Source organism: Sander vitreus, chromosome 2 (genome assembly GCF_031162955.1).
Source record: "Sander vitreus isolate 19-12246 chromosome 2, sanVit1, whole genome shotgun sequence".
Classification (NCBI taxonomy): Eukaryota; Metazoa; Chordata; class Actinopteri; order Perciformes; family Percidae; genus Sander; species Sander vitreus.
In genome coordinates this window covers 31,059,614-31,085,861 of record NC_135856.1, presented here as the reverse complement: position 1 = coordinate 31,085,861, position 26,248 = coordinate 31,059,614, and the positions used below count along the sequence as shown (strand labels likewise).

The following is a 26,248-nucleotide window of genomic DNA, read 5'->3' as shown; positions in this document are numbered from 1 at the left end:
CAGCCCAAAATTGGTACATTCAACCGGGAAGGTTTTTAAGATGTGACCATATACTGTAATTGTAATAAAGGTAATGGATGTGATGAGCTAAAAGCATGGCAGCAATGTCAGTAACTCATGGTAATAATTATTGTATTACTTTTTAATTAGCAATAGTAGTAGAAAATGAACGTCCACACACAGTTCTTGTACTATGACAAGCTGTCCCAAAATTGACCACATCATCCGGTCTGGGATATTGAGCACTCACTGCAACCTCGGTAGATGCTAGATCGGGTCCGCTAGACGTGGCGAAGTCAAAGGACGTGCCTCGTAGCCCGTCTTATTCTGCTTCTGATTGGCTTACCCTGGTATTATTACCCTAACCATAACCTATCCCCACTTCCCATACCTAAACCCATGCCTAAACCTAACTACGTCGACCTTTCCAGGAGATCCGATTTAGGATCTACCCTGCACCCCTCCTCCTCCAACGGATGTTTACGGTTGCCTAGCAACGTTAGTGTGCTGGTTTGTCAGCTACGGTGGTGAGTAACTAACGTTATAGCTAGCTTAAGCTAATTGTAAGACAAAATTAAGAAATTATTATTAATAATCCATTCAGAGGCTGTATTTGTTTGCTAAGGTTAGCTGTCCATTATTGTAACTGTTAATGTTTGCCTTAACTTCTCTGTTTGAGCCAGTAACGTTAGCTAGCTAGCCAACTTACGCTAACGTCAACTAACCTAAAATAGCGTAACGTTAGTGTTGGCGTTAATATTAGCTTTGAGGTGTTTTCTGAAACATATAGCTAGTTAGCAAGCTACTGAAAGCGAGTTTGCTTGTTCAGCTGAAAAATACCATACGCTAATACGTAGCTAGCTCACACTATGTGTAACGTTATTTATTTGGTTAGTTCTAAACGTTAATTAGAGAAGAAAAATAGCTTAACAGCTAACGTTAACGCTACGTTTTTAAAAAAGTATGCTAACGTAACTAACGTAACTATCTTCAGACCTCTTGGTCGTCATCACACAAAGGTCCAATGCAGAGTGCTGAAGGTGAGGAAGGCGGGGAGGAGGTAAGGGAGGAAGGCTCCAGTCACACCGAGACAAACAGCAAGCTGCAGGATGGAAGTGACACAGCAGCAGAGGACTGTGAAGCGACTCTTGAACAGGTAGCTATACCTGAGGAATAAAGAAAAGTCGAGCTAATATATAGACAAAGGGATATTTATTTCATCTTTTGTCAATTTGCTGTGTGATATTGCACTTGTAGTCTTTGTTAGTGGATGCACGTCACATAAGGAGTTCAAGCATATTAAACGTCTGTATACAATGTTAGTCCTATGGGACAGCAAATATAAAAGTCTAAAATGTGTACATGTAATGTGTGTCTTACGCTACTTGCTGTCTAAATCATGTCAATGGCCTTCATACATGCTTTCTGTTTGTGTCCCAGTGTGGCTCACAGAATCAGTCAGGGCCAGAGCCTGATGACTCGACCCCCCAGTTTCACCTGGACCACAGTGGCGATGACTACTCCCCTGCATCCACTAATTCAGGTCAGTCACACACTAGTCTGGCTCAACAGATAAACATTGCTGGTATAACGCCTCACATCACGCACCGGATGTCCCTTCTCTCTCTCTCTCTCTCTCTCTCTCTCTCTCTCTCTCTCTCTCTCTCTCTCTATCTCCACTATCTCCACTATCGAGGCTTCGCTCCGCCAAGACGGTTGTGATTGGTTTAAAGATGTACAAAAAAGCCAGAGGGGTTTTCTCCTTTCCCAGAATAGATAGGCGGTGTACTCAGCACTTTGGAGAAATGTCTTGCAATGCAAGACTGGTCAGTCACACACTAACCCTGTTTGGGATTTACAGTCAAGTTCAAAGCAACAGTTACAGTATGACACAACATAGCACAGTTCAATACAATATCATGTATCATCCTGAGGGAAATTAAATTGTCCCGTGTAACACAGAAATCAGTCAAAATTACATAGAGTAAGTAGGGTAAAACTGCTTATTTAGGCTGGTTTTGCTTGGGATTCCCTGGTTCAAAGGTTCATTCCGACCTTTTATTTAATATAGATTTACTACAGGAAACGTTATTGTCCAAGGGCAAGATGCTGTGATAATAAGAATCAGAATACTTTATTGATCCCCTCAGGGAAATTGTTTAGTTGCAGTTGCTCACAGTCACATTCAAGGTAAAATAAGAGTAAAAAAAGAGCAAGTCAATAAGTGTATACAGTAAATAAGTAGCATATCTACAATAAGACATACATTAAAATGTCACATTAGGTTAAAAAGATTGTTTCAATAGATTGTACAAATTCTATTGTAGTGCAGTGTACAGTTACAGTATGAATACAAGTAGCTGATAACTATTGCAGGAATGATTGTACATAAGTGTCCAAGAATATTGAGATGGGATGTGGAGATGCGTGCTGTGACACTCAACAGGGAGGAGTTCTATAGTTTGATGGCCACAGGCATGAACGAGCTCCTGGGGGCGCTCTGTGGCGCATCTTGGGTGTCTGAGTCTGTCGCTGAAGGAGCTCCTCAGACTGACCAGTGTATTGTGGAGTGTGTGGGAGGAGTTGTCCAGGATGGAGTGTACTTTGGACAGCATCCTCCTCTTTCCAAGATTATAGTGCCTTCATTAACTTAAAGAAGCAGTGTGTAGTACTCAGGAGGATCTATTGCCAGAAATGGAAACTAATATTCATATTGATGTTTTCATTCGTGTATAATTACCTGAAACTAAGAATCGCTGTGTTTTCGTTAGCTCAGAATGAGCCCTTTATATCTACATAGGAAGCGGGTCCTCTTCCACGGAGCTTGCCATGTTGCACCGCCATGTTTCTACAGTAGCCCAGAACGGACAAACCACACGCTCTAGAAAGGACCTTTTTGCGTTTTTACTTTTTAGTTCTGTTGTGGGGTATTCGATTGGTTGCAATCTGCAAACTCAACGCTAGATGCCACTAATCCTACACACTGGTCCTTTAAACCTTCTTGATCCTGCCAGTATTTGCATTGAACAAAGAGAATGGCAACAAAAGCGTAGATCAGTATATGCCGAAAAAACACAATTATATATCCATTTAGAAGACATGGTCAAAGGCAGACAAACATTTCAAGTACATTTTTACAAATTCTCCATCACTTAGCCATATTTATACATTTTCACATTTCAAGTTTATTTTCTGTGTTTCAGTGCAAGCAAATGTTGCTCAGGTGCCGTTGACACTTCACCTCCCCAACCTTAACACATCAGAAGACATGGAGGACCAGGAGCCACTGCCGGAGGCCCAGGAGGAGGAAGAGGAGGACGAATTCGTTGTTCTGGACTCTGAACATGTCTGTATCTTCTTCAATATTTACGCAATCAGCATTTATTAAATGAACAGATTTTGTCCTACTGCTCTTTAAAGAGAATCTTGGTGCCAATGTCTCATCTGAGTCCTGCCTATATTATGTATTAGGTGCATTGGTAATGAATATACAAGCTGAGTTCCAAATCGCATATTTTTTCTTTTTATTTATCTATTTAATTTAGTACTTACTGCAGCTGCCTCTACAAAGTACGGGCTGCTCCATGCAGTATGCATGCAATTGGGATATACTACTTCATAAAATTGCACCTTGAACTTTCACCCTCTTGCTCATATACTGTATGCTGTGCAAATGATTGTGGGTCATAATAGCCAGAAAAGCATGCATACTGCAAAATGTGACCAGATGCAGTAGGACATCCTGGTATTTTTGGCATTTGACATAATATCTACTGTATTTGGACATACTAAATCTTTTTTCTAGCATATTAAATAGTATGGCAGGGTGAAAGGGTATTGCAACTCAGGCATAGTGTGCTGAAGTTTAAGCACAGCACTCCATGTTAACGCTGCACAAAGGGGAATTTGCTTGAAGTCATAGATATCTGTAGTACAGTAAGTTCATAAACATTATACTAGATGTTTAGCACAGTGTCATGTCATTAATGCCGTGTTTGATCTGTTGGTAGCCCCTGGTCAGAAGGCAACAAGCTGCTCTAAACAGCCAGCTCAGCAAACAGCTGGAGAGGATCAACCTGGGACTGAAGGAAAAGGTGGGCTACTTTTCTGTCAACATACCAAAAGAATCTGCATTTTTTTTTTCTTCTCAATGTTGCTCTATTCGTACACACGTACACAGATATACACAAGCAGAAGCAAACAACATGTGGTTAACATACACACAAAGCTTACGTTTTCCTGACTTTACAGCTATGGTGTCTCAGTATGTCCAGAAGATGGCGGTGTTGACCTGCATAGAAATAAAATAAAATATATATTTGATCTTTTTTTCCTGGATACAGCATTACATTTGAAAAGCCAGCATAAAAATGGTAACAATAAAAAAGTCATGACATCACCAAATGTCTATTATAACACAAACTATCTGTGACAGAGTGTGTGCATGACAAAAGGAAACCATCTGAGTCTAATAGAATGATAGACGATTGGATGATTTGTTTTCTGATTTATGTCTGTGCTCTCTCTCCCAATGGCCCAGCTGGCAATGGAGAAGGAAGATGCCAACTACATACTGGAGATAGGAGTTGAGATGTACAGGATTCAGGAGCAGCTGGCCAGACTCCAGACCAGGCTGGATGACCGTCATCAAGCCAATGCACAGGCTGAAGGCAAACATCAACAGGCCCAGGATCAGCTGGAGGCAATGAAGAGCCAGTATTCTTTTACTACTGGCCAAAACGTCAAAGCCAAAGCCAATGGTGAGACTGACTGGCAATGTGGTGGGCTAGCTTTTGTGTTAAACCAGGATTATATTTCATTCTTAGTGTTGCACCATTTACTTTAAACTATAATTAACATTTATAAGATTATTGATTTAATTATTTGATGATTATCATGTAACAGCCACAACAAAAGAATTTGGCTCCACCTTGTGACCAGCAATATATTAAAAGGACACCAATACCCGAGGATTCTACTCCCCCCCCAACTATCAAAACATTGCATAAACTGAACTAAGAGACAAAGCCATGAAAACTGAGCTACCAGACCTCCCTCTTGAAACAGTCAGGAGGCTTATCAGGCCAATCAGTTGACCAGGAGCACCCGAGGGAGAAAGAAAGAAGAGCAGAGAGAAGAAAGGAGAGAAGAAAACAAGGGTGGGTTAGGGTTAGGGTAACACCATATAAGCAATAACAACTCTAGTTAGGCCTGTAATTTCTGAAAATTCAGAAACCACAATCTAGAGCCTCTTAAACAGCTGATATAGTCAGCAACACATATGTGTCTGTGCAGCCATGCCCAGGCAAAGGAGTATAGACACACACAAGAGCACCCAAGAGTTTGAGTCTATTTTAAGTTCACTTTCTTTGGTTATGATGGTAACTCAATCTCTGAAAAGTCTTTGTAGAAGACATGTGGATTGAAACACATGAGTCTAGATTAAAGTGCCAAATAATTATACTTTTCAAATTGTAATATAAAGCTTGGTTAAATCCTTTAAATTAAATTAGGTTTAGATTTCAGGTTGATATGTTTTTTGTAAAAGATTCAACCATTAAACCTTTATTTTTTTATTTTCTTTAGATTTATTTTTTGAATTGAAAAACAATAAACTTGCGTTATTATAATAATAATAATAATAATAATAATAATAATAATGAATACTTTATTAAATTACAATGTTTTCACTCTGTTGTTAGAATACACATTACACACAGGCCTGAAATACACACACATGCTCAGTACCTATACATGCACTAATGGAGCGATGTCAGAGTGAGGGGGGGGCTGCCCAGGGAAAGGCGCCCCGAGCAGTTGGGGGTTTGGTACCTTGCTCAAGAGCACCTTGGCAGTGCCCAGGAGGTGAACTGGCACCTCTCCAGCTACCAGTCCACCACCATACTTTGGTCCGTATGGGGTCACTTGAACCAGTAACCCTCCAGTTCCCAACCCAAGTCCCTACTGACTGAGCTACTGTTGACTCCTGTGTATTTTCTCCAGTGTCGCAGTTACAGGCGGAGATGGACAACTTGATGCTGAATCTCGTCTTCACACAAGGAGTCAGTGAACATCTGCAATCTAATGTCAAAGCCATGAAGAATGCCAGACGCAAAGCGGGAGCTGAGAAGACGCAGGCCGAAGACCAGAAATTGAAGCAGGTGGACAGATTAAAAACATCAGATGTTTCAAATTCATCATTATCATTGATGAATGTACTGTGATTGATTGAAAATACTCCTGGGTCATCAGGACATGTATGTGGAGCGTCTAACAAAGGAACTGGAGAGGCTGACACAGCAGATAGCCATGTACGAGGCCCAAGCCAAAGCTCAAGCAGAGGAGACACAGACAGCCAAAGAGGCTCTCTCTGAGGTAATGCAGTATATACCTTTGAGTTGAAAGTGGCTTCAATCACAAAGCAAGTATTGTGCATTAGTGCAACTATTACAGTAATACTGAAACCATTTCCAATTAAAGAATAAAGCTGCATTTACAGTATATGTTTTTGGCCACTTGGACACAGGGTTACTAGCTGTAAACTCAAACATTGACAAATTATCACCTTATGTCGTTGTTATGGCTAACGTGTTAGCAAACAGTTGGCTAACTACACATCCATTGGATACAAAGCAACATCAGCCTTCACATAACGAATGTAAGTCCAATATTCAATCTCCTTTTAGCTCTGTTTTGGTCTCCACCAACTCGTAAGAGAAAAATCTGGCTACTTAGCTGCTCCACTTTGTTCACATGCTAATGCTAGTCACTAACTTTGTTTGCTGTTTGATGCTGGGCAGGTAGCGTGCAGTCAGTAATGGGCTAGAAAACCAAAACAGTGAACTAAAAAATTCTAAAATACTGCAGCATCAGGTGGTAATTACAGTATCCGTGAATTCATTACTACAAGTGACACCTTTCACATTTAATCCATTGTTAATGTAGATAAGATAATAATATTTGTTTTGGACTCTGTCCGTTCCGCAGCTTTACAAAGACAACACAAAATACAGAAAAAAAGCATCTCTCAACACGTACGCTCATGCAACACAAAACATGCTCTCATATACAGTACATTAGACAGGTACCTATATAGTAAGCACATTAACTCCTCCTTTCAGTGGCAGTTTTTATTTGAACAACTCTGTCGGCTGCATTCTCCGCAATAAGTGTAGCACAGCCCTTGCACAATGAGATATTGCACAAATGACATAATGCACAACCCATATAGCCTACATACACTCTTGAACAAAATCTTAAGAAACATTGCAAGTTTTCCGCATTTCGCGCTAGTGGATCATAACCGGGTTGTAAGTACTGCTTCAAAATGCTAAAAGAAGAAACAGGAGCAAGAGACAAAAAATAGAGAGCAGGCAATTTATTGAAAACTGCATTTAAACTTAAACATGCTGTTCATCAGCTGATCAAAAGTTTAAGACCATAGGCATAAAAAGGTAAAATCTGCACAAAAATATGGCTTTCGTGTCATTGTTCTTCAGGCAGTCACACTGTCATGATCTCCTGATGGCAAAGGCAAAAAGGCTTTCTCTCTTTGAACGTGGCAGGATTGTTGAGCTGCACAAGCAAGGCCTCTCGCAACGCGCCATCGCTGCCAAGGTTGGACGCAGTAAGACAAAGTCATTTTACATTTCTTAAAAGATCCTGAGAGTTATGGGACAAAAAAGTCAAGTGGTAGACCCAAAAAAATGTCACCTGCACTGAGCCGCAGGATCCGACGGGTTGTCCGTGAAGACACAGGTCGATCCTCGACCCAAATTAAAGCCCTTACTGGTGCTGACTGTAGCCCAATAACCATAAGACGTCATCTGCGAGAGAAGGGCTTCAAGAACAAAAAAACGTCTTCAAAGGCCACGTCTCCTCCCACGCCACAAACTTGCCCGTTTGGAATTTGCAAGGGAGCACCAAACATGGGACATTGAAAGGTGGAAGAAAGTTTTATTCTCTGACGAGAAAAAATGTAACCTAGACGGTCCTGATGGCTTTCAACGTTACTGGCATGAGAAGGAGATCCCACCGGAGATGTTTTCTACGCGGCACAGTGGAGGAGGCTCCATCATGATTTGGTGTGCTTTTTTCTTCAATGGGAAAATGGCACTTCAGGTTGTCCAGGGGCGTCAAACGGCGACTGGCTATGTGGACATGTTGCAGCGGGCATCCCTCTTGACTGAGGGCCCCCGTCTGTGCGGTAAAGACTGGGTCTTTCAACAGGACAACGCTGCAATTCACACCGCCCGCCTGACGCAGGAGAATAGCGTTGCTCTTTTGGACCATCCTGCGTGTTCCCCTGATCTTAATCCCATTGAGAACATTTGGGGATGGATGGCAAGGGAAGTTTACAAAAACGGACGTCAGTTCCAGACCCTGGATGCCCTTCGTGAAGCCATCTTCACCACATGGAGCAACGTTCCCAGCAGCACTCCTGGGAACAGTTGCATCAAGCATGCCGAAACGAGTGTTTGAAGTGATCAACAAGAACGGTGGGGCTACTCACTACTGAGTCCTTTTTTGACACTTTTAGTTCTGTTGTGGGTTTATTTTTGGGCTATGGTCTTAAACCTTTGATCAGCTGATGAACAGCCTGTTTAAGTTTAAATGCAGTTTTCAATAAATTGCCTACTCTCTATTTTTTGTCTCTCGCTCCTGTTTCTTCTTTTGGCATTTTGAAGCAGTACTACAACCCGGTTATGATCCACTAGCGCAAAATGCGGAAAACTTGCAATGTTTCCCCCGGTCTTAAGATTTTGTTCAGGAGTGTATTGCACAAATGACACATTTCCACATAATCTATGCAGTACACAATGACATATTGAACAATCCAACAGCCCATGTATTGCACCACTAACATATTGCTTACCCCAAATAACCTACTTATTGCACGATGACATAGTGCACAACCCAGCCAGCCTACATGTTAGGGTTGATAAGCTTTATATACATAGGCACAAATTAGTGTTTATATTGGTTTAGCCTGCATTTAGGTTTTAATTATCTTTAAAAAAAACTTTAAAAACATATTTCTTATGAGTACAACTAATAACTTTGTCTCAACCGACAACAAAGACAACATAGTACCTGTGATTATTATGACAATACAGTGTTGACTTGATTTGATGGACTCAAGCCTTCAGTATCTGTCTCACACCACAAAATTTAAGTAGAAAAAGACAAACTTGAGCTGGTTATGCCGTTGTCGCCATACCCCCATATTGATTCCCTTTCAGAACAACATATTTTGAATTGGTTGAATGAAGTAATACACTATGCATATTCTCATTCTCATATTCTGAGTGTCTATGAAGTGTCTATACATAACATCAGTCACGACACGTGAGGTGTAAGGTGGTCCAGTCATGTTTTTGTCTGTGCAGGCTGAGATGGAAATGCAGTATCTGGAGATGTCGCGTAAACAGCTGCTGCAGCAGTGGAGCGGCAGCCTGCTGGGCATGAGGAAACGAGACGAGGCCTTCAGTGCGATGCAGGAGGCTGTGCGGTGAGAATGGGGGCAAGGAAAGGCTGAATGTTAATATGCTACTGCGCTTTAAATGTGCTAATGCATTTTGAACGTACATGTAACTAACAATGTCCCTGCTGGAGAAAAGCTTCATGAACAGCATCTTTGGGATGGTGTTGTAGTGAAAGATTGTTGTTGCTTTAGCCTCTGCTTTTCAGGCTGAAGCAAAAATATATGCACGTGTGTAATATGTAGAAAATACAACACAATATTAGTTGGACACAAAATGTTAGCAAGAGATTTAAACAGAAAGTATCAAAACTAGAGACCATCTTGCGATGGGATCACACCAGCCAAGGCGTCAATTTGGGCCAGAGGCTTAATGTGGGGGGGGGGGGGTACTTCCTTCCCCACTACTTCCAGCGCCAATGCTCTGACCACACCCATCTTTCATCTTGGCCTTAATTTTGTTCTCAACAACACACCTGTAAAGTTTCGTGACTGCATCTTGCACGGTTAATGGGGCCAGGGGTGTAAAGCAGGGGGCCCCTTCCCTAATTCCTACCCTCTTACTTCCGGCGCCCTTGCTTGGACCACAACTGCACACAAGTTTTGTGACTGTTTCTTGCACAGTTGTGACACTATCACAGTGACAACATCTTTCGGCGGATAGACAGACATAAACACTTGGCAAAGTACTCAAAATTGCACAAACGCATCACTGGCTGGTAATAAAAGCATGCATCTATTGAATCTTCACTGCTTGCTTTGTTTCCCTCAGTACCATTGAGCATCAGGTGATCTTGCTGGACAGAGAGATCGAAGGTTACAAGAGATTCATCGCTGAAGAGCAGGAGCAAAATGAGACACTAACTATGCAGCTGAACTGGTCCCAGATGGACTGTGCCACCTCCAAAAGGCTGATCAGCCAGAAGCAGGCCCAGCAAGAGGCTCAGCAGGCCCACTACAGTGCCTCCCTCCGCACTCTGAGGGAGACGGAGCACACCCTGGCCAGGCTCTCTAAGGTAGCTGAGGGACAAAAGGCTTCTGATTTGTCCAGAGAGGTGTCCAGTCACAATGTCTTCCTACCTTCTCTTTCCTTCTGAAACCATTTCACTCTCCAATTTTATTTCCTGCATTGTCGTAGGAAACCAGCACCCACCAGGTTGAAGTGAACGATCAGAGGAGGCAGTTGGAGAAAGAGAGTGCTGTGCGTCTGGAGTCGGAGGACAAGATCATGACCTACATCCAGCACAAGCTCACTCACAACAAGGCTGCCAAGTACTCCCAACGGCTCACCAGCAGGATAGCCACACTCAAGAAGGATAAGGTAAAGATGGGAATAAGAAAGTTAAAAAAAAAAAAATAATCATTGTGTTTCAGGCTGTGGGAATGCCTAGTAAGATGGTTGACTATCGTTCAGTAGTAAGGTGCTGTGAAAGCAAATATCTGTTCACCGAGTCCAAAGAGTCATTCTATATACACATATAGTGCGTAATCATGCTTTAATTAACATCATATTATTTTAATAAGTATATTATATTTTTAGGTCTTCAGTTTGGAAGTGGACCTGTCTTAGTTAAAGGAGTACTTAGCAATTTATTAATGCACTTCCCTACAGTTGCATAACTAAAGTAAACGGCAAAGAGGACTCCAAAAATATCAAAAGTACAATGTGCTGAAGATAGAACATTACAAACAACACATGTAAAATATGCTAAGGATGATGATTAGGGCTGTCAAAATTAACAAATTAATAACGAGTTAACCCAAATTCCTTTTAACACCACTAATCTTTTTGACGTGCGTGTGATTTGGGCCTCAGGCCGCTCCGGAGTTTGGGAAATCAGTAAGTGATTCAGCAGTAACGTTGTGGATGGCTAGCAGAAACAAAACTCCTTGAGCAGAAATGGATTTAGAGAAGGGTCTTTTGAATGGCAAATTCAGTTTCACCTTCCACATGGTTATCTTGACAAGTTATTTGCATGTACTGTCGATGTGAATTTAGTTACGACCGGAGTACGTTGAGTCTCAAAAACTAGAAAATATCCTTTTTAAAGTATATTTAGAACAGACATGCGATTAATCGAGATTAAATTTTTTTGTCGATTGACAGCCCTAATAAAGATATACAGTATAATGATTGTACTGACTAAGTCCTAAACAAAGTCTAGTACTGGTTGCTAATACGGCGGATTAGGTTTAGACGTGCGCCCAGTGCGCTCGACACAGCAAACGGAGATTTCAGTGTTACAATTATCTCGCACCGTTTATTTACTTCCATATATCATACAACGGCAATAACTTTGACTCATAATACATGTAACCAAAACGACAAACCGAATTGCTCACCCCGAAGGCAAGGCACAAAGGCACAGTCGAAAACTGTTTGCTTCCCAAATCAGGAACACCTGTGTCTGGGTTTCCTCTAAGATAAATAGCCTACCTGGGCTGACCCGAAGTCAGCTGAGCCACAAAGCACATACAGCCCCCAAGTGGCACAGGACAAAATTACATGAAATAATACAAAATGAAAATGGCTCATACACTCCAGCCCCTAATTGCGTCTGCCAGAGCAATTACACCAAATTCAAAAGAGCCATAAATACCGAAAAAATAGCCCATTTGAAATGGGAACCAATTACTCTTTAGCTTCATTAAGCAAGCATATTTTGGTTATGGGTCATTCAATGATGTTTGTCTTGGTCTACAAACGAACCACACGTACCAGACCTCTCTTATCAGGGAAGGTTTGCAGGACTCTTCCTAGCATCCATGACCCACGTGGTGCTGTGGAGTCCGCAACCATGACCAAAGCTCCTCTTCTCCTGGTTCCATTTTTGACGCTCCTGTAAAAGCGGTAAGTACTCGCAGATCCACCTCTTCCAAAAGAGATGTACTGGGCTTGTTTCCACCTTCTCCTTGCGTAAACATCCCTTTTGTCGAACAGTCCTGGTGGGAGAACTGGTTTTCCTTTGAGGAGTAGCAGATGGTTTGGCGTCAACGCCTCAAGGTCGTTGGGGTCCTCTGACAGCCTTGTGATGGGGCAATCGTTGAGCATAGCTTCAGCCTCACAGAGCACGGTATGGAACCCTTTATCATCCAAGGTTTGCTGACGGAGCACAGAGCACAAAATCTTCCTGATCATCCGTATCATGCGCTCCCAAGCGCTACCATGATGTGACCCAGCTGGAGGGTTAAAGCTCCACTTGATTCCCTTCTGGGACAAGGTTCTTTCAATGCCTCATGGTCAAAAGAGGCTAAGGCTTCTCGCAGCTCCCTTTCTGCACCCACAAAGTTGGTGCCATTGTCGGATCTCAAGTGTGAGACTTGTCCTCTTCGACAGATGAACCTTCGCAATGCGTTGATGCACAAGTTGTGTCAAGGGAATAGGCCACTTCCAGGTGCACGGCCTTGCTTGTCATGCAAGTGAATACTACTCCATATCTTTTCACAATGCTACGCCCTCTTTTCACGTCAACAGGCCCAAAGTAATCTACGGCAAAGTTAGTGAACGGCGGTAGATCAGGAACCACTCTCTCTTCTGGCAGGTCTGCCATTTTTTGCTCACCGGTTTTTCCACCATGGAGCTTACAGATGAGGCATCTTGATATGATCTTCCTCACTGCAGTAGGTCCACTTGTGATCCAGTATTTTCTCCTTGTAGCGGAAAGAACATGAGTTCTACCTCCATGTCCAAGCTGTAAATGGACATGACGGAGGAAAAGGTCGGAGATGTGTTGGTCTTTTGCCAAGATGAGGGGGTGTTTAATGCCTTATTCAGCCATCCCCCAACTCGTAGAAGTCCTCCTTCTAGAACCGGATCCAATTTGAGGATGATGCTACTTCTCGGCACTTGTGGCTTGCCAGAAGTTAGTGCAGCAAATTCAGTGGGGAATCTCTCTTGCTGGCAAAAAGCGATTATGGAGGTCTCAGCCTCCAAGAGATCTTCCAGCGTCACCTTCTGATTCCCAAGTGATGTTGAGAAAGCTTGCATCTCCTTTTGCACATCCAACCTTGCTGCTCCAGTAGCACTGGTGTTTGCACGCTCCAACTCTTTTCTTTTCTCCTTCAGTTTGAGCAGAGTTCCTTTCAGCTTAATGAGCCATGCAACTGCAACCTTCAATCTTTGCCAATCAGAGAAATGGGTCATCAGTTGCGATGTGGCGATGGTGTCAACAAGTATTGCATTGACCGTCAGACTTCTCTTTACTTCTGGGTCGTCGGCAGTGACACTTGTATCCACAGGAAATGTTGGCCACGTTTCTTCAGGTTCCCGTAGGAATTCCGGGCCTTCCATCCATCTTTGCTTCACAAGATCTTCTGCCTTCAATCCACGTGAAGTATCGTCAGCAGGGTTCAGGGATGTGGGAACGTATCTCCACTGCTCAACTTCCGAGTTGTCCCTGATGGTGATTACCCTGTTTGCTACAAAGGTTTGAAATCTTCGGTCCTCATTCTTTATGTACTTAAGAACTGATGTGCTGTCAGTCCAAAAGCAAGTCTTCTTTAGTGGAAGCTGGAGCTCTGATTGAAGCATCTCGTTCTGCAACAATGGCAGCGGTGAGCTCTAAACGGGGAATGGTTACAGGCTTCAGGGGGGCCACTCGGGCTTTGCCAAATAAGAAAGCAACATGAACCCTCTCATCCATGTTCTGCATCCTGAGGTAAGTAGCCGTACCATAGCCGTTCTCGCTCGCGTCGGCGAAGTGATGCAATTGGGCGCTGACAGTCCTCCCAAATCCTTCAGGCTTCACACATCTGTGGATCTTGAAATATGCCACCTTCTCAAGATCTGTCAGCCATTTGTTCCACTTCTGCTGGAAAGCTGGAGGTATTGGATTGTCCCAAACACACTTCGTCCTGCATAACTGCAACAGCAACTCGGCGGGGAGTACTAGAGGTGCCAGGAATCCCAATAGATCGTAGACGGAACTGATGATGGATAGCATGCCTCGCTTGGTTGCCGGCTTCTCTTTGACTTTCAGCTTGAATTTGAAAGTGTCCGTCTGTTCTGTTGGAAAGTTGGCCTGATTGTCTTCAGCGGTCTTTCTAAGAGCAAGGCAGGCGACACTGGTGATGAAACCGCTCCAAATAAATGGACGGTCATGCGATGCTTTACAAGATCTTGCTCCAGGTTACCTTGAGGCCACCATAAGAATCTTAAGTAGTCCCGGTGTTCCTCTGCCACCATAACCTGGTGGAACATAGCCTTTATGTCTGCCATTATGGCCACTTGTTCCTGTCTGAACCTCATAAGAACTCCAACTAACGAGCTGGTGAGGTTCGGTCCTCGCAAGAGCTGACTGTTGAGCGAGACCCCTTTGTACTCTGCTCCACAGTCAAACACCACTCGTAGCTTTCCTTTCCGTGGATGGTACACGCCGTGGTGCGGGATATACCACACCTTCCCTGTTGGCGTTTCCAACTGATGCTGCGGCACTTCTTCGGCATAGCCATTGCTAATGACATCAGCAAGAAAGTTGTTGTACTCCTCATGAAAGCTTGCGTCTTTCTGAAGTTTCCTTTTTAGACCACGAACACGTTGCATGGCAACACCAAGGTTGTTAGGCATCGAAACCTCTTTCCCTTTGAAAGGCATTTGAAACGTGTAGTGTCCATTCTGAAGCTGTGCAGAGCTTTCCATTATCTCCACAAACTTCTTTTCTTCCCTTGACATTTCTTCCTGTTCTGCAGAAGCTCGCTCATTGAAGTCGTAGTTGTACTGGCAGGTTAACAGTTCTTCAATTCTGTCAATGGCAATTCTGTTGCCATAAACTGAAGGGTGGTCACTTCCACAGTTGCTACTTCCTCGTAACGGACCATTTATTACCCACCCCAGTAGGGTTCTGATCGCGTAAGGTCCATCTTCACGACTGTTAATCACCTCCCAAGGCTCCATCAACTTGGAGGTGTTTGTGCCAATTAACAGGTCAACATCAGTGTTTATATGGGGAATCTTTACGTCCTCTAAATAAGGCCATTTTCTCAGCTCCCTTTCGCTGATTATGTTGGCTGTAGAGACAGGCATCTCTTTCTGGGTACACACTTTGGGAAGTGGATAGAAGCACTCACCAGAAAGTCCTGAAATCTCCAGACTGTAAACAACGGAGCTTTCTATTGCGTTATTATGGCCCAAGGTGCGGATATGAAGCTTGAATTTACGTCCTTCCATGTTCAACTTGATGAGCTTCCTGAGCTTCAATGAGCTTCCTGGTGCAGAAAGTTCCTGTACTCCCTGGGTCCAGAAAAGCATAGGTTTCAATAACCTTGTTTCCCTTTGAGCACTTCACCTTAACAGGCAAAATGGGAAGAATTCCATTGCAGTGGCCAGCCCCTGTAAGACTACAAGTGGAGGATGTTGTACAAGATCTTGCTCCAGGTTACCTTGAGGCCACCATAAGAATCTTAAGTAGTCCCGGTGTTCCTCTGCCACCTTAACCTGGTGGAACATAGCCTTTATGTCCGCCAGGAGGATGTTGTACAGCTGTCAGAAGTATTTGACTGCTCAGTATTCTTCTGTTCACCATCCTTCTGATCCTTCTGAGTAACCCTTTCCTTCTCTCCTATGTGCAAAACACTGGGGTACGTTCGGTTGCACTTGTCGCAATTCTTGCTCAAGTGTCCTGTGCACAAGCAACTGAAACACAGACCTTTCTCCTTTAGATAGTTCAGTTTCTCCCTGTGTGTCTTTGATTGTAACTGAGGGGGTTGAGAATCTTGAATGACAGTTGGCTTTGGCATGATAGTTGGCGTGGCTAATAGTGAAGCATTGCTTTGCAGTGGTAGAGATGCATGTCGCTGTGAGGGCATAGACACAAATATTGAGGCCTGTGTATTGAGAGAGGTGAGCGGGAGCTTAGATCTAGCCCCTTTCCTGATGTAGGAAGCCATTCCATCAGATTGTCTTGAATGAACGCTGCTACCGACCTGTAGCACTGCTAGCTTAGCAGAAGTGGCAGCTATCTCAGTGTCCAGCTCAAGCTGCTCCCTTTTTCTCCTCAAGATGAGCTCTTGCTCCTCCAATGCATGCTTATCCTTTAAAGCAGCGGCTCGAGCCAAGAGCGCAGCCTGTTCCGCCTTCGCCCTGCGTCTGGCTGAAGAAGTGGAAGATCTGCTACTTGAGGATCCGCTACTTGAGCCATGGTGGCTTGACTGCACATTTGAAATGCTGTCTTGAGGTCGAATCTGATCCTCCTCTTCCTCATCCTTTCCACCAGCAGCTCCATTTCCATTGCTGGTTTCAACCTCATTTCCAGCATTGATGTCAACAGTTTGAGGACCATCCCTTTCATGTTCCTTTAAAGTGTTATCAACAACCGTGTGCGTTTCTGTTGCTCCAATTACATTTTCACTTTGGACAGTTTGAGTTTGCTCATTTTGACTTTCAGTTTGACCTGGCAAATCATCATCATGATCATCACCCACTTTGATAGCTGGACAAGCTTTAGTGTCATACAACCATTGATTTGTATCCACAATAAACTCACATAAAACATTTTAGCTTGGTACCACATTTCATGTTTGTTTGCTTCATCAGCAGGCAATAAACCCAATAAAGATGCATGCACCTGCTGTATTTTGTCACACAACACATTGAACGTGTTAAATTCATTTTCAACCTCAGTTACATGCTCTTTATCACCCATCAATTTAGCAATAGATTCTTTTGAGTTCGACAGTTTACCAAATTTAGACTTTCTTTCCTTTTCTAAAGTGCTTATTTTTTCCAACAAAGCTTTGGGTGTTTAACCACACGTTTTTCAGTTACAGCTTTTACCCCTGCACCCTTACAAAGTTCAGTCTGAAGGCCAAGTTGGCCTTTTCCCTCTTCGGCCATAATGACCACACAAAGTAAATTAATCAATAAGCCCGCAAAATAGTTTATGTTGCGCAACAATTCGTCTAGATGCTAAAAATAAAGTTATTTTTAGACGGTTTGCGAGTTTGCTACCAATGCATTGGGTTTACGCGAATGTATGCACACAAATTACCATGGCCATTCACAATATCAGCGCTGATCAGATCACCACATACCCCAATCGAGCGTTGGGCGGCTTTGATGAATGGTGTCCCGGTGGCCCTGTAGCTTGCTCCGGTGCAGCTCCAATCAGCAATTGGCAACTCCAAACATTTGCCCACCTCACATACGTCGTTTCCAAACGAACACCTTTAAATCCACTATGTAACAGGTCCACGTCCTCTCGATGAACGGTTATCCAAATCGAAGCAGTTTTCGACCTAAATGTACTGACTAAGTCCTAAACGAAGTCTAGTACTGGTTGCTAATACGGCGGATTAGGTTTAGACGTGCGCCCAGTGCGCTCGAACACAGCAAACTGAGAGTTCAATGTTACAATTATCTCGCACCGTTTATTTACTTCCATATATCATACAACGGCAATAACTTTGACTCATAATACATGTAACCAAAACGACAAACCAAATTGCTCACCCCGAAGGCAAGGCACAAAGGCACAGTCGAAAACTGTTTGCTTCCCAAATCAGCAACACCTGTGTCTGGGTTTCCTCTAAGGTAAATAGCCTACCTGGGCTGACCCGAAGTCAGCTGAGCCACAAAGCACATACAGCCCCCTAGTGGCACAGGGCAAAATTACCTGAAATAAAATACAAAATGAAAATGGCTCATACAATGATGTAATATTTTTCTCCTGCTTATCGTCTCTTCCTTTCGTTTAGATGTCTCAGTTGTGGCAACTGGAGAATTCTGTAGTGGCGGTGGGACTGGAGAGCAGCGAGGTCGGCCAACATCTGGATAACCTGGCCATCACCCAGGAGGCCCTGGATGAGGAGATCACAAAGTACAACAAGTTATTGGCAACCAACCAGAATAAGATCTCTTCCTTTGCTACTCTGATCGGGCAGAAGCAGGCCACCATTGCTAACCATAACAAAAAGATCTATGAGATCGCAGCTAGCACTGGGGTGAGAGATTTTGTGGCCTCAGTAATAATCCCTGGTTGTCTGTTGTTTATGTGAAATATACGTACATTAGAAACTGAAAATCTTAACAATCAGACTTTCTGATTTGTGTGCCTCCATTCCCAGACTGAGGACCTGAGTCCTTTGCAAATCAATGTAGAGGCGTTAAAGGCTCAGATCGAGGAGCTGGCAGCGAATATCAAGAGTGACCAGCAGCTCTGGATGAAACGGCAGGGGACTCTAGTAGGGCTGACCCGGGAGATAGAAGCCAACAGCAAGAACATGCTCAAACTGCAGACAGAGTACACTGGCATGCAGCAGAAGAAAATACGCTTGGAGAGTACGTAATCTGGTTATTAAGAAGCAGACACATGTACAAACACGGGTCCAAGTCATTAAATAATTATAAATTATACGTAGGCGGCTCAGCATGTCTGAGAATGTAACTATTTGTGAAGTTTTAGGTATTTAACAACATCAGTGACTACATTTACATTCACATAATATTCCACTATTGTTGCGAGTATTTTGATACAGATCATGTAAACAGCATATTCAGTTTGAATATCTACATAAGGCCTTTTTCTGAATATAGTATTTTCAGATTAAAGTGCTCATGTTATGCTCATTTTCAGATTCATAATTGTATTTAGAGGTTATGTCAGAATAGGTTTACATGGTTTAATTTTCAGAAAACACCATATATTTGTTGTACTGCACATTGCTGCAGCTCCTCTTTTCACCCTGTGTGTTGAGCTCTCTGTTTTAGCTACAGAGTGAGACATCTCACTTCTGTTCCATCTTTGTTGGGAGTCGCACATGCGCAGTAGCTAGGTAAGGACTACTAGCCAGTCAGAAGCAGAGTATGAGGTCGTGCAATGCTAGCAGCTAGGCGAGCATTATAACGTGTGTGTAACGGAAGTGTAGGCTGGACTACAATAGAGCTGTTTGGAGCAGTTTGTGAACAGTGTTTTCTGTTGGAGATGGTAAGTCCCTTTGGGGTGGACTTTGGCCTTTTTCACTTTGTAAACCTATAACGTGCACAAAAAGGATATAACACAATAGGTTGTTGAACACAAACCAACAAGCCAACAGTTTGCAGGGCTGCGGTAGAGATGCATGCCCAAAAGAAAAGCCTGCATCTCATCAGAAGGAGAAACACACCTATTTTTAAACATTGTGAAAGACTTGGATTTTAACAGGTTTTGGGATATGCACAAACATCGCAACTCTGACCTTTTCAAAAAGGTGGTTGAGGGAATGAAAGAGGGAGGCAGTGTTTGCACGGTCAAACAAGTCCGCCACCGGTGTAAAACTTTGAAAAAATCGTATTTTGCACGGCTGCATATAAACGGGAATATTAGTGGAATATTCACTTTCATTAGCCATGTAAACAGCTTTGTTGAAATATTGTCTTTTTCGTAATAAGGGCAAAAACCTGAATATTATGTGCACGTAAACGTAGAGTGTGACATCTCTCCCCATTCACTAGTACATGAGCTGCTATTAAACCAACTCTAACCCCACCAGGTCAGATTGAGTTAGAGCACCGTGAGGAGGCGGAGCTGGAAAAGAATGCCAAGATGCTGAGCGGAGACCTGCTGAAGCTCAACACCATGCTGAGCAAGAACGGTCAGCTCAGCCAGGCGCTAGAGCAGCAGAACGCACTCATGGAGACGGACTTCCTTCACAAACTCAAGGCACGGCGTGATTATTTCATTCATCTTTTGTTTTGTTCTTCTCTGCAGTTGTAAAATTATTATTAACAAAGGTGATGTAATGTGTTTAGGAGGCAGAGCGGGAGACTGTCGACATGCAGATGAAACACGAGAAGACCCAGGAGGAAAAAGAGAGACTCCTCAACAGTCTGGTGGAGGCAGAGTCAGTCAAATATTCATTTTGTACTTGTTCAATATGGGTTTATATTTCTGTTCAACATGGGTTTATATTTTTATGTCTGTATGCCAATCAACTTGATGAATTTGATTCCCTAACGAGTTATTTAACAAAAATGTATGCGTTGGCCTTATGCAAAAAAAAAAATTATGATAGTATATTCTTATGGTTAGTAGCTAATTTTAGATCCCTGCTTAGTAAACAGTTCCCTATAGGGTATTTGAGTTTTTTTTTAAATATATGTAATGTAAATGCACTGCATTTATATAGCACTTTTCTAGTCTTAACAACTACTCAAAGCGCTTTTACATAGTGCAGGAACCATTCATCATTCACACACATTCATACACTGTGGCCGAGGCTGCCGTACAAGGTGCCACCTGCTCATCAGATAAACATTCACACACATTTACACTCGGATGGCGCAGCATCGGGGGCAACTCGGGGTTCAGTGTCTTGCCCAAGTACACTTCGACATAAGACTGCAGGGCCAGGGATCAAACTACCAACCTTCCAATTGGTAGGCGACCGCTCTACCAGCTGAGCCACAGCCGCCCCAATACTGATTTATAAGTCAAGTGTTTACCAATATGTAATACCTTAAATCTATTGGAATTAAATTGTTCAATTGGCATTGGCAGCTCACATCAATCTGGTTTTGTCATTTTTGCCAAGAGCTCATACCACACATATTGGGAACTTTTTTCACATGCGTCTTTTGTTGTGTGCGTGTGTTTTGTGCGTGGCAGGCGGCAGATTATGCTGTGGGAGAAGAAGACCCAGCTTGTAAAAGAGACTCGTTCAGTTGTGGACTCAGAGGTGGGCCAGAGAGATATCCAGATGATGAAGGCTGAGATACACCGAATGGAGGTAAACACATTGCACACAGTGCGGTTATACGTAAAGACAGTAAACGGTAATAGTGAGTTATCATCCAGCTGTTTTCCTTTGTATGTGCATACATGTACTGTACAGTGTGTATATTAAGGCAATACATTTTTAAGAACACTTTGGAAATACAGAAATGTACCCCTAACACCTCATACCTCACACTAATTGGAAAAAAAAGGTTAAAAAAAAAAACACTGTGGTGAAAAGGATTAAGAACTACAATGAATCCTGAAATTACATCTTTGGTACAAATGGCTGGCCCTCACCATCACCATTATGCATATACAAGATTCCCAACCTTCTTTGCACTGTGGAACTTGTTTTAGATGTACAGTGACTCACGGACAGAGGGGAGTATCTTGATATGTCTTGAATCTTGACAAGAAAAAGCCTTCAGGTTTTAGGTCAGATATTTGGATATTATAATACACACGTTACGCCTTTCATCTCCCCTACCTCCAAAAAGTTAGTTGCAACAGCAATAAGAACACAGCACACAGAGATCAAGTAGTTAAGTTACAGATTGATTACCTCCCGTACTAATGACCTACTTGAGATGAAAATACACCTGCTCTTGTTATGCTGGAGTTATGACAGGGAGTGATGAGGAAAGATGCAGCATAGAAATGCTATTACTGTTCCTTAATACATATGTAATGGTAATACAGTATGTGTTCACCATGTATTCACCTTTTAGCCAAATGAAATGGTTTCTTCATGGTTAATGAGACAGCGTTTGCAGCACCTTGCAGCAGTTCCAGTTGGGCTGCTTTTTTCAATTCAATTAAAAACTTTATTGCCATGTCAACATAGTTGATTGGAATTTATCTCCGTGTCGTACAGGCTGTGTATGTGTGAAAACTACTGTCCCCCTCGACAGCAATGAGACGGGTCAGAACATGCCAACCGTAGTACGTCTTTAAGACCCGAGTCCTCTACGATGCTGACAGGTCTGCAGTTAGTTTAATCGTCACCGCGATATCATACGTTTTGAACAATCCTAGAAAAGTTATGGAATTTGAAAAATGCAAATTCCAGGCCTGGAAAGGTTTTGGAAACATAAAAAGACCCAGAAAGATTTGGAAAAGTCATGGAACTTTTTTTTTAACACGGTATAATAATATGTGATTAATAAATGTATTTTCACGTCGTCCTAACCTCACTGTTCTATTCGTGGCGCGATATTACGACTCCCACTATGAACCACATAAATTGTCATTCATTTTATTGTTAAACCTCTGAGGGTAAACTTTAACACAGATTTGTATTCTTATTGTATAATGTTGACTGACATTTTCAGGAATACATAGTCATGGAAATTTGCCTAAAAAGTCATGGAAAAGTCATGAAAAGGTCATGGAAAAGTATTGGTTAAAATGCGTATGAACCCTGTGCATGAAAATCACGAAAAACTGTGACACATCGTGAAAGACACTCGGGGCTAGTTAAACGAGAGTATCATTAAAAAATATAAATATCATTCTTTTGTGTCTTTTTTGTTCAGTTCAATTTGTTATAAAAGAAAAATGTTGGAAATAAATTCCTTTGGGTTTTTTTTATTCAACAAGCAGTTTGTTGTATTGTAGCAGAAAGCAGCAGAAAGGCAAAACTGAGTACACTTTTTATTGTTATCCCATATTTTCTGTGCAAACTGTGCAGCCCTAATTTAGAGTGAATAAAAAATGAATGGCTGGGCCTCTCAAGTCATTTAAAAGGTAAAATGAATAAGGCACCACAGCCTGGTAATGATTTGTATGCTTTTACTTAGATTTTTTTGAGCTTGTTTTACACTGTGTGTGTGTGTCGGTGCAGGTGCGACTCACCCAGCTGATGAAGCAGCAGGAGCGACTGCTGAGGGAGAGTGAAGCAACGGTGGCGAGGCGGGAGACCATCGTCCTGCGCAGGGAGGCCATGGTTCACGGCTCCCACAGACAGACTACGAAGGGCGAGCTGAGCCGCGTCACACAGGCCCTGCAGCGCAAGATCCAGGACACACACAAGGTAGGGGACGTGGCGTTTCCATATTTGCTTATGTGCCTGAAGTAGGATTCACAATTGTCTTATATGCACAATGTATGTTTTCAGCATGTGGTAGAGTGTGAGCAGGTGATCAGGGAGCTACAGGAGAGCCAGGTGAGTCTGAGCGACAGGCTTGCGCAGCAAAAGCAGCAGCTGATAGAACTCTGTGGCACCAGCTACGTCCTTGACCCTGAGATCGGAAATCTCCAGGACACCAAAGACAGGGTAAGGAGCACATACTGTACAGTGTACCGCATTACGACACATACCAGCAACCTATATAGTACATCGGCTTCAAAATTTTGTATTTGTGCTTTATACTGGTTTGTACCTACATCATGTGTGTGACTGACTCTTCACTGTCTTAACCTAATGCTGCGTTCCATAAACCTCAGAAGTCGGAGCTCGGAACTGGGAATGATATTCCACCCGAGTTGACCGCGTTTCAGTAAAAATTTGTGTGGGACTCAAGCCGGGTTAACCATAGTAATACCAGTTAATAAAATCGCATTATGCTGTATTTTGTGCATACAAACACTGTAGCAACATGTCCACAGATAGAAGATGGACAATACTGTGTGTATGACGCAAATAAGACAGAACAAGTAGCAGGCGTTGTGTTGTCCGCAAGAAGCTCTCCTTGAAACAGACTTTTATCTAGTTTTATGACTTTTTTACAATACGCTTTTTAGATCTTGATTGTTTTTTACCAGATATTTTAAGTGGATAAAGGATTTTAGCAATCATACATCTGGATTTTAAGGTATCAGTGAAACATGCTGAGCACACGCTCAAGCAGCCATGACTGCACTCACCTCACCGTCTGGCTGCAAGAGCTGCGTCTGTCTTAGCAAGAAGGTCGCTGACATGAAGCAAAGATTTTCCACACGCTACAAAATCCAGGAGGTACTTGTACACTATCATCTTTGGCCCTGCACAAGCCACAAGACGCTGCCACTGTTTCTTATGCCACAATTTCTTCAGCCCAGCTTCCTCTCCTCCGGGTGTTTAGTGTTCCGGCCACAGTCAACGCCCCTGAGGACATTTGCTTTTATTTATATAATGGGTTCTCTAAAAATTGCCCTTATATTTGACATCACTCTAGAGCTTGACCGGATTTTTAAGGCCGATATTGATACAAATATTTGGTGATTTAAAAATCCGATATTCCTTTATATCGGCCGATATACTGTATATTTAAAAAATCCAGAAACGTGTAACGAAACATAAACAGATTTCCCTAACATTAGTTATTTGTAGCTATTTATGAGTCCTCACTAAAATAATATGATAATGCAGTTTAAAAAATAAACTTGTTTTATTGTCACAACAGAACAGAGGAACATCAAAATATATTAAAGTTCTGATAAATAAAATGTATAAAAATACAAACTTAAGATATGAAACTTAAAATCCTTTGAACAAAAACACAACAACAAAAAATCAAAGAGTGTTGCCAACAGGGATGTTGTAGAGTTGGACAAACTATACAACGCCAACACTCAGAACATGGTTGAAGGGGGTTTCGTCCGTTTTTATTTTATTTTTTAAATATTTATTTATTGCCATTATAAATGCAGATACCGATAGTTTGGAAAATGCCTAATATCGGCCGATAATACCGGCCCGCCGATATATCGGTCGGGCTGTAATAACACCCGTCTTACGGATTCCTAGAACACTGAGACACTGAGAAACACTGATCTGGGAAAGACTGACTTTTAGATTCTATACATCATACATTTGGAATGAATTTCCTTGTACTCTGAAGCTTGATACTCTGCTTACAACGGCTCATTCCAGAAATCTAGTCCCAGTCCTGATTGATTTTAGCTGTGACTGTTTTTAACTTGTTTTAATTGACTTATTATTTAATTTTATTTTATTATATCTATATTATTGTAACTATCACAATTGATATGTATGTACTCAGGTCTCTCTTGAAAATAAGATCTTGATCTCAATGGGACTTACCTGATCAAATGAAGCTTTTCTGAATAAACAGTACATTTTTGCAACTTTCACAACAGTTGACGCCCAGAGCAGCCTGTTGGATTGTGAGGTTGGGGGTTGGTGAAGTTCTGAGTAGTAAATCTGACTTTACGGGACGTTCCAGTTGACAGTTTAACTGTAATGAACCAAACACAAGAGCATTGCTCAAGATACCTAAGTAATAAATAATTTCTGGTATGTGTTAGTCAAGTCTCCGATCAGAACTGGAATATGCACCCTCAGTCTTCTGCCCGTAATTGTTGAATAACATGAATCAAGGTGTGGTGGAAATGTTCCTTAAAGCATTTCTGGGTACTGACAAAGCACTAAATGGAAACTACTCCCATACACCCAGAATACTAATAATAGTTCTACCTTCTGTGATCAGTGTTGTAAATGTTCTAACAAGTTAATGCACAGAACATATCCACCCTCATTCTTCAACCTTCCCTTTCTCTAGAACCTCGCCCACCTAGTGGCTCTACAGAGCCGCACCAAGAAGCTGCAGGGGGTGTGTGAGGGCAGCTACCAAGCCTTGTCCACCGTCGAATCCGTTGAAGCCACTCTGCAGAGCCATACGGAGCGCGTGCACACTACCAGCACCATCCTGCACCGCGTGTGCGAGGAGTTCCCCGAGCACCAGGGGGCGCTCCGCAGGCTGTCGCTAGCACTGGCAACACGCACACAGGCCCTGGAGCAGATGTCCCGACAGTGAGGGGAGGATGTAGACGTGACAGTGAGTACAGGAGAAGAGGATGGAAAGGGAGTAAAACATGAGGTGAAGGTAATAGGGAAAGATTAGATAAGTAATGACCGGAGAAGAATGAGAGCTCATTTATTTTACTGTTTGCATTCTTTTATGCTTTGAATGAAACTAAGATTGTGAAACAAAATGTAATAAAATAAAGACATATGAAACAGTTCAATCCAGTTGCTAGTATGGAATTGATTTGTGGTACTAAAAGTTTTAAAACGGTGATAAAAGTAGTAGTAACATACATAAAACAATGCCAGTGACATTGTCCCAGCCATTAA

General features: G+C 42.5%; 1 protein-coding gene and 1 long non-coding RNA gene across 2 annotated transcripts; one reads left to right on the top strand and one right to left on the bottom strand.

Annotated features, from left to right (window-relative positions):
• The first annotated feature begins 343 nt into the window (after positions 1-343).
• Positions 344-26,139, top strand: ccdc40 (coiled-coil domain 40 molecular ruler complex subunit). The gene is made up of 19 exons (XM_078265902.1): positions 344-527; positions 995-1,156; positions 1,441-1,543; positions 3,204-3,346; positions 4,011-4,094; positions 4,541-4,760; positions 6,004-6,161; positions 6,253-6,375; positions 9,390-9,511; positions 10,254-10,497; positions 10,620-10,802; positions 18,173-18,418; positions 18,542-18,755; positions 19,946-20,115; positions 20,205-20,296; positions 21,061-21,181; positions 23,015-23,203; positions 23,288-23,446; positions 25,674-26,139. Exons 2-19 carry the CDS (start codon positions 1,025-1,027, stop codon positions 25,926-25,928), a joined length of 2,958 nt encoding a protein of 985 aa, XP_078122028.1. The 5' UTR covers positions 344-527; positions 995-1,024; the 3' UTR covers positions 25,929-26,139.
• LOC144527692 (uncharacterized) lies at positions 9,415-25,456 on the bottom strand. The gene is made up of 5 exons (XR_013502843.1): positions 25,241-25,456; positions 25,196-25,209; positions 23,026-23,173; positions 18,125-18,274; positions 9,415-9,504 (listed from the first exon to the last, which is right to left on the bottom strand). It is a non-coding gene; the product is annotated as an uncharacterized LOC144527692 (long non-coding RNA).
• Positions 26,140-26,248: the final 109 nt, after the last annotated feature.

Bases quoted from the DNA above. Each gene is read 5' to 3' on its own strand.
- ccdc40 (XM_078265902.1), top strand. From the start codon at position 1,025: ATGCAGAGTGCTGAAGGTGAGGAAGGCGGGGAGGAGGTAAGGGAGGAA. The intron at 1,544-3,203 runs GTCAGTCACACA...TCTGTGTTTCAG, and splicing joins CCCTGCATCCACTAATTCAG to TGCAAGCAAATGTTGCTCAG. The intron at 6,376-9,389 runs GTAATGCAGTAT...TTGTCTGTGCAG, and splicing joins CCAAAGAGGCTCTCTCTGAG to GCTGAGATGGAAATGCAGTA.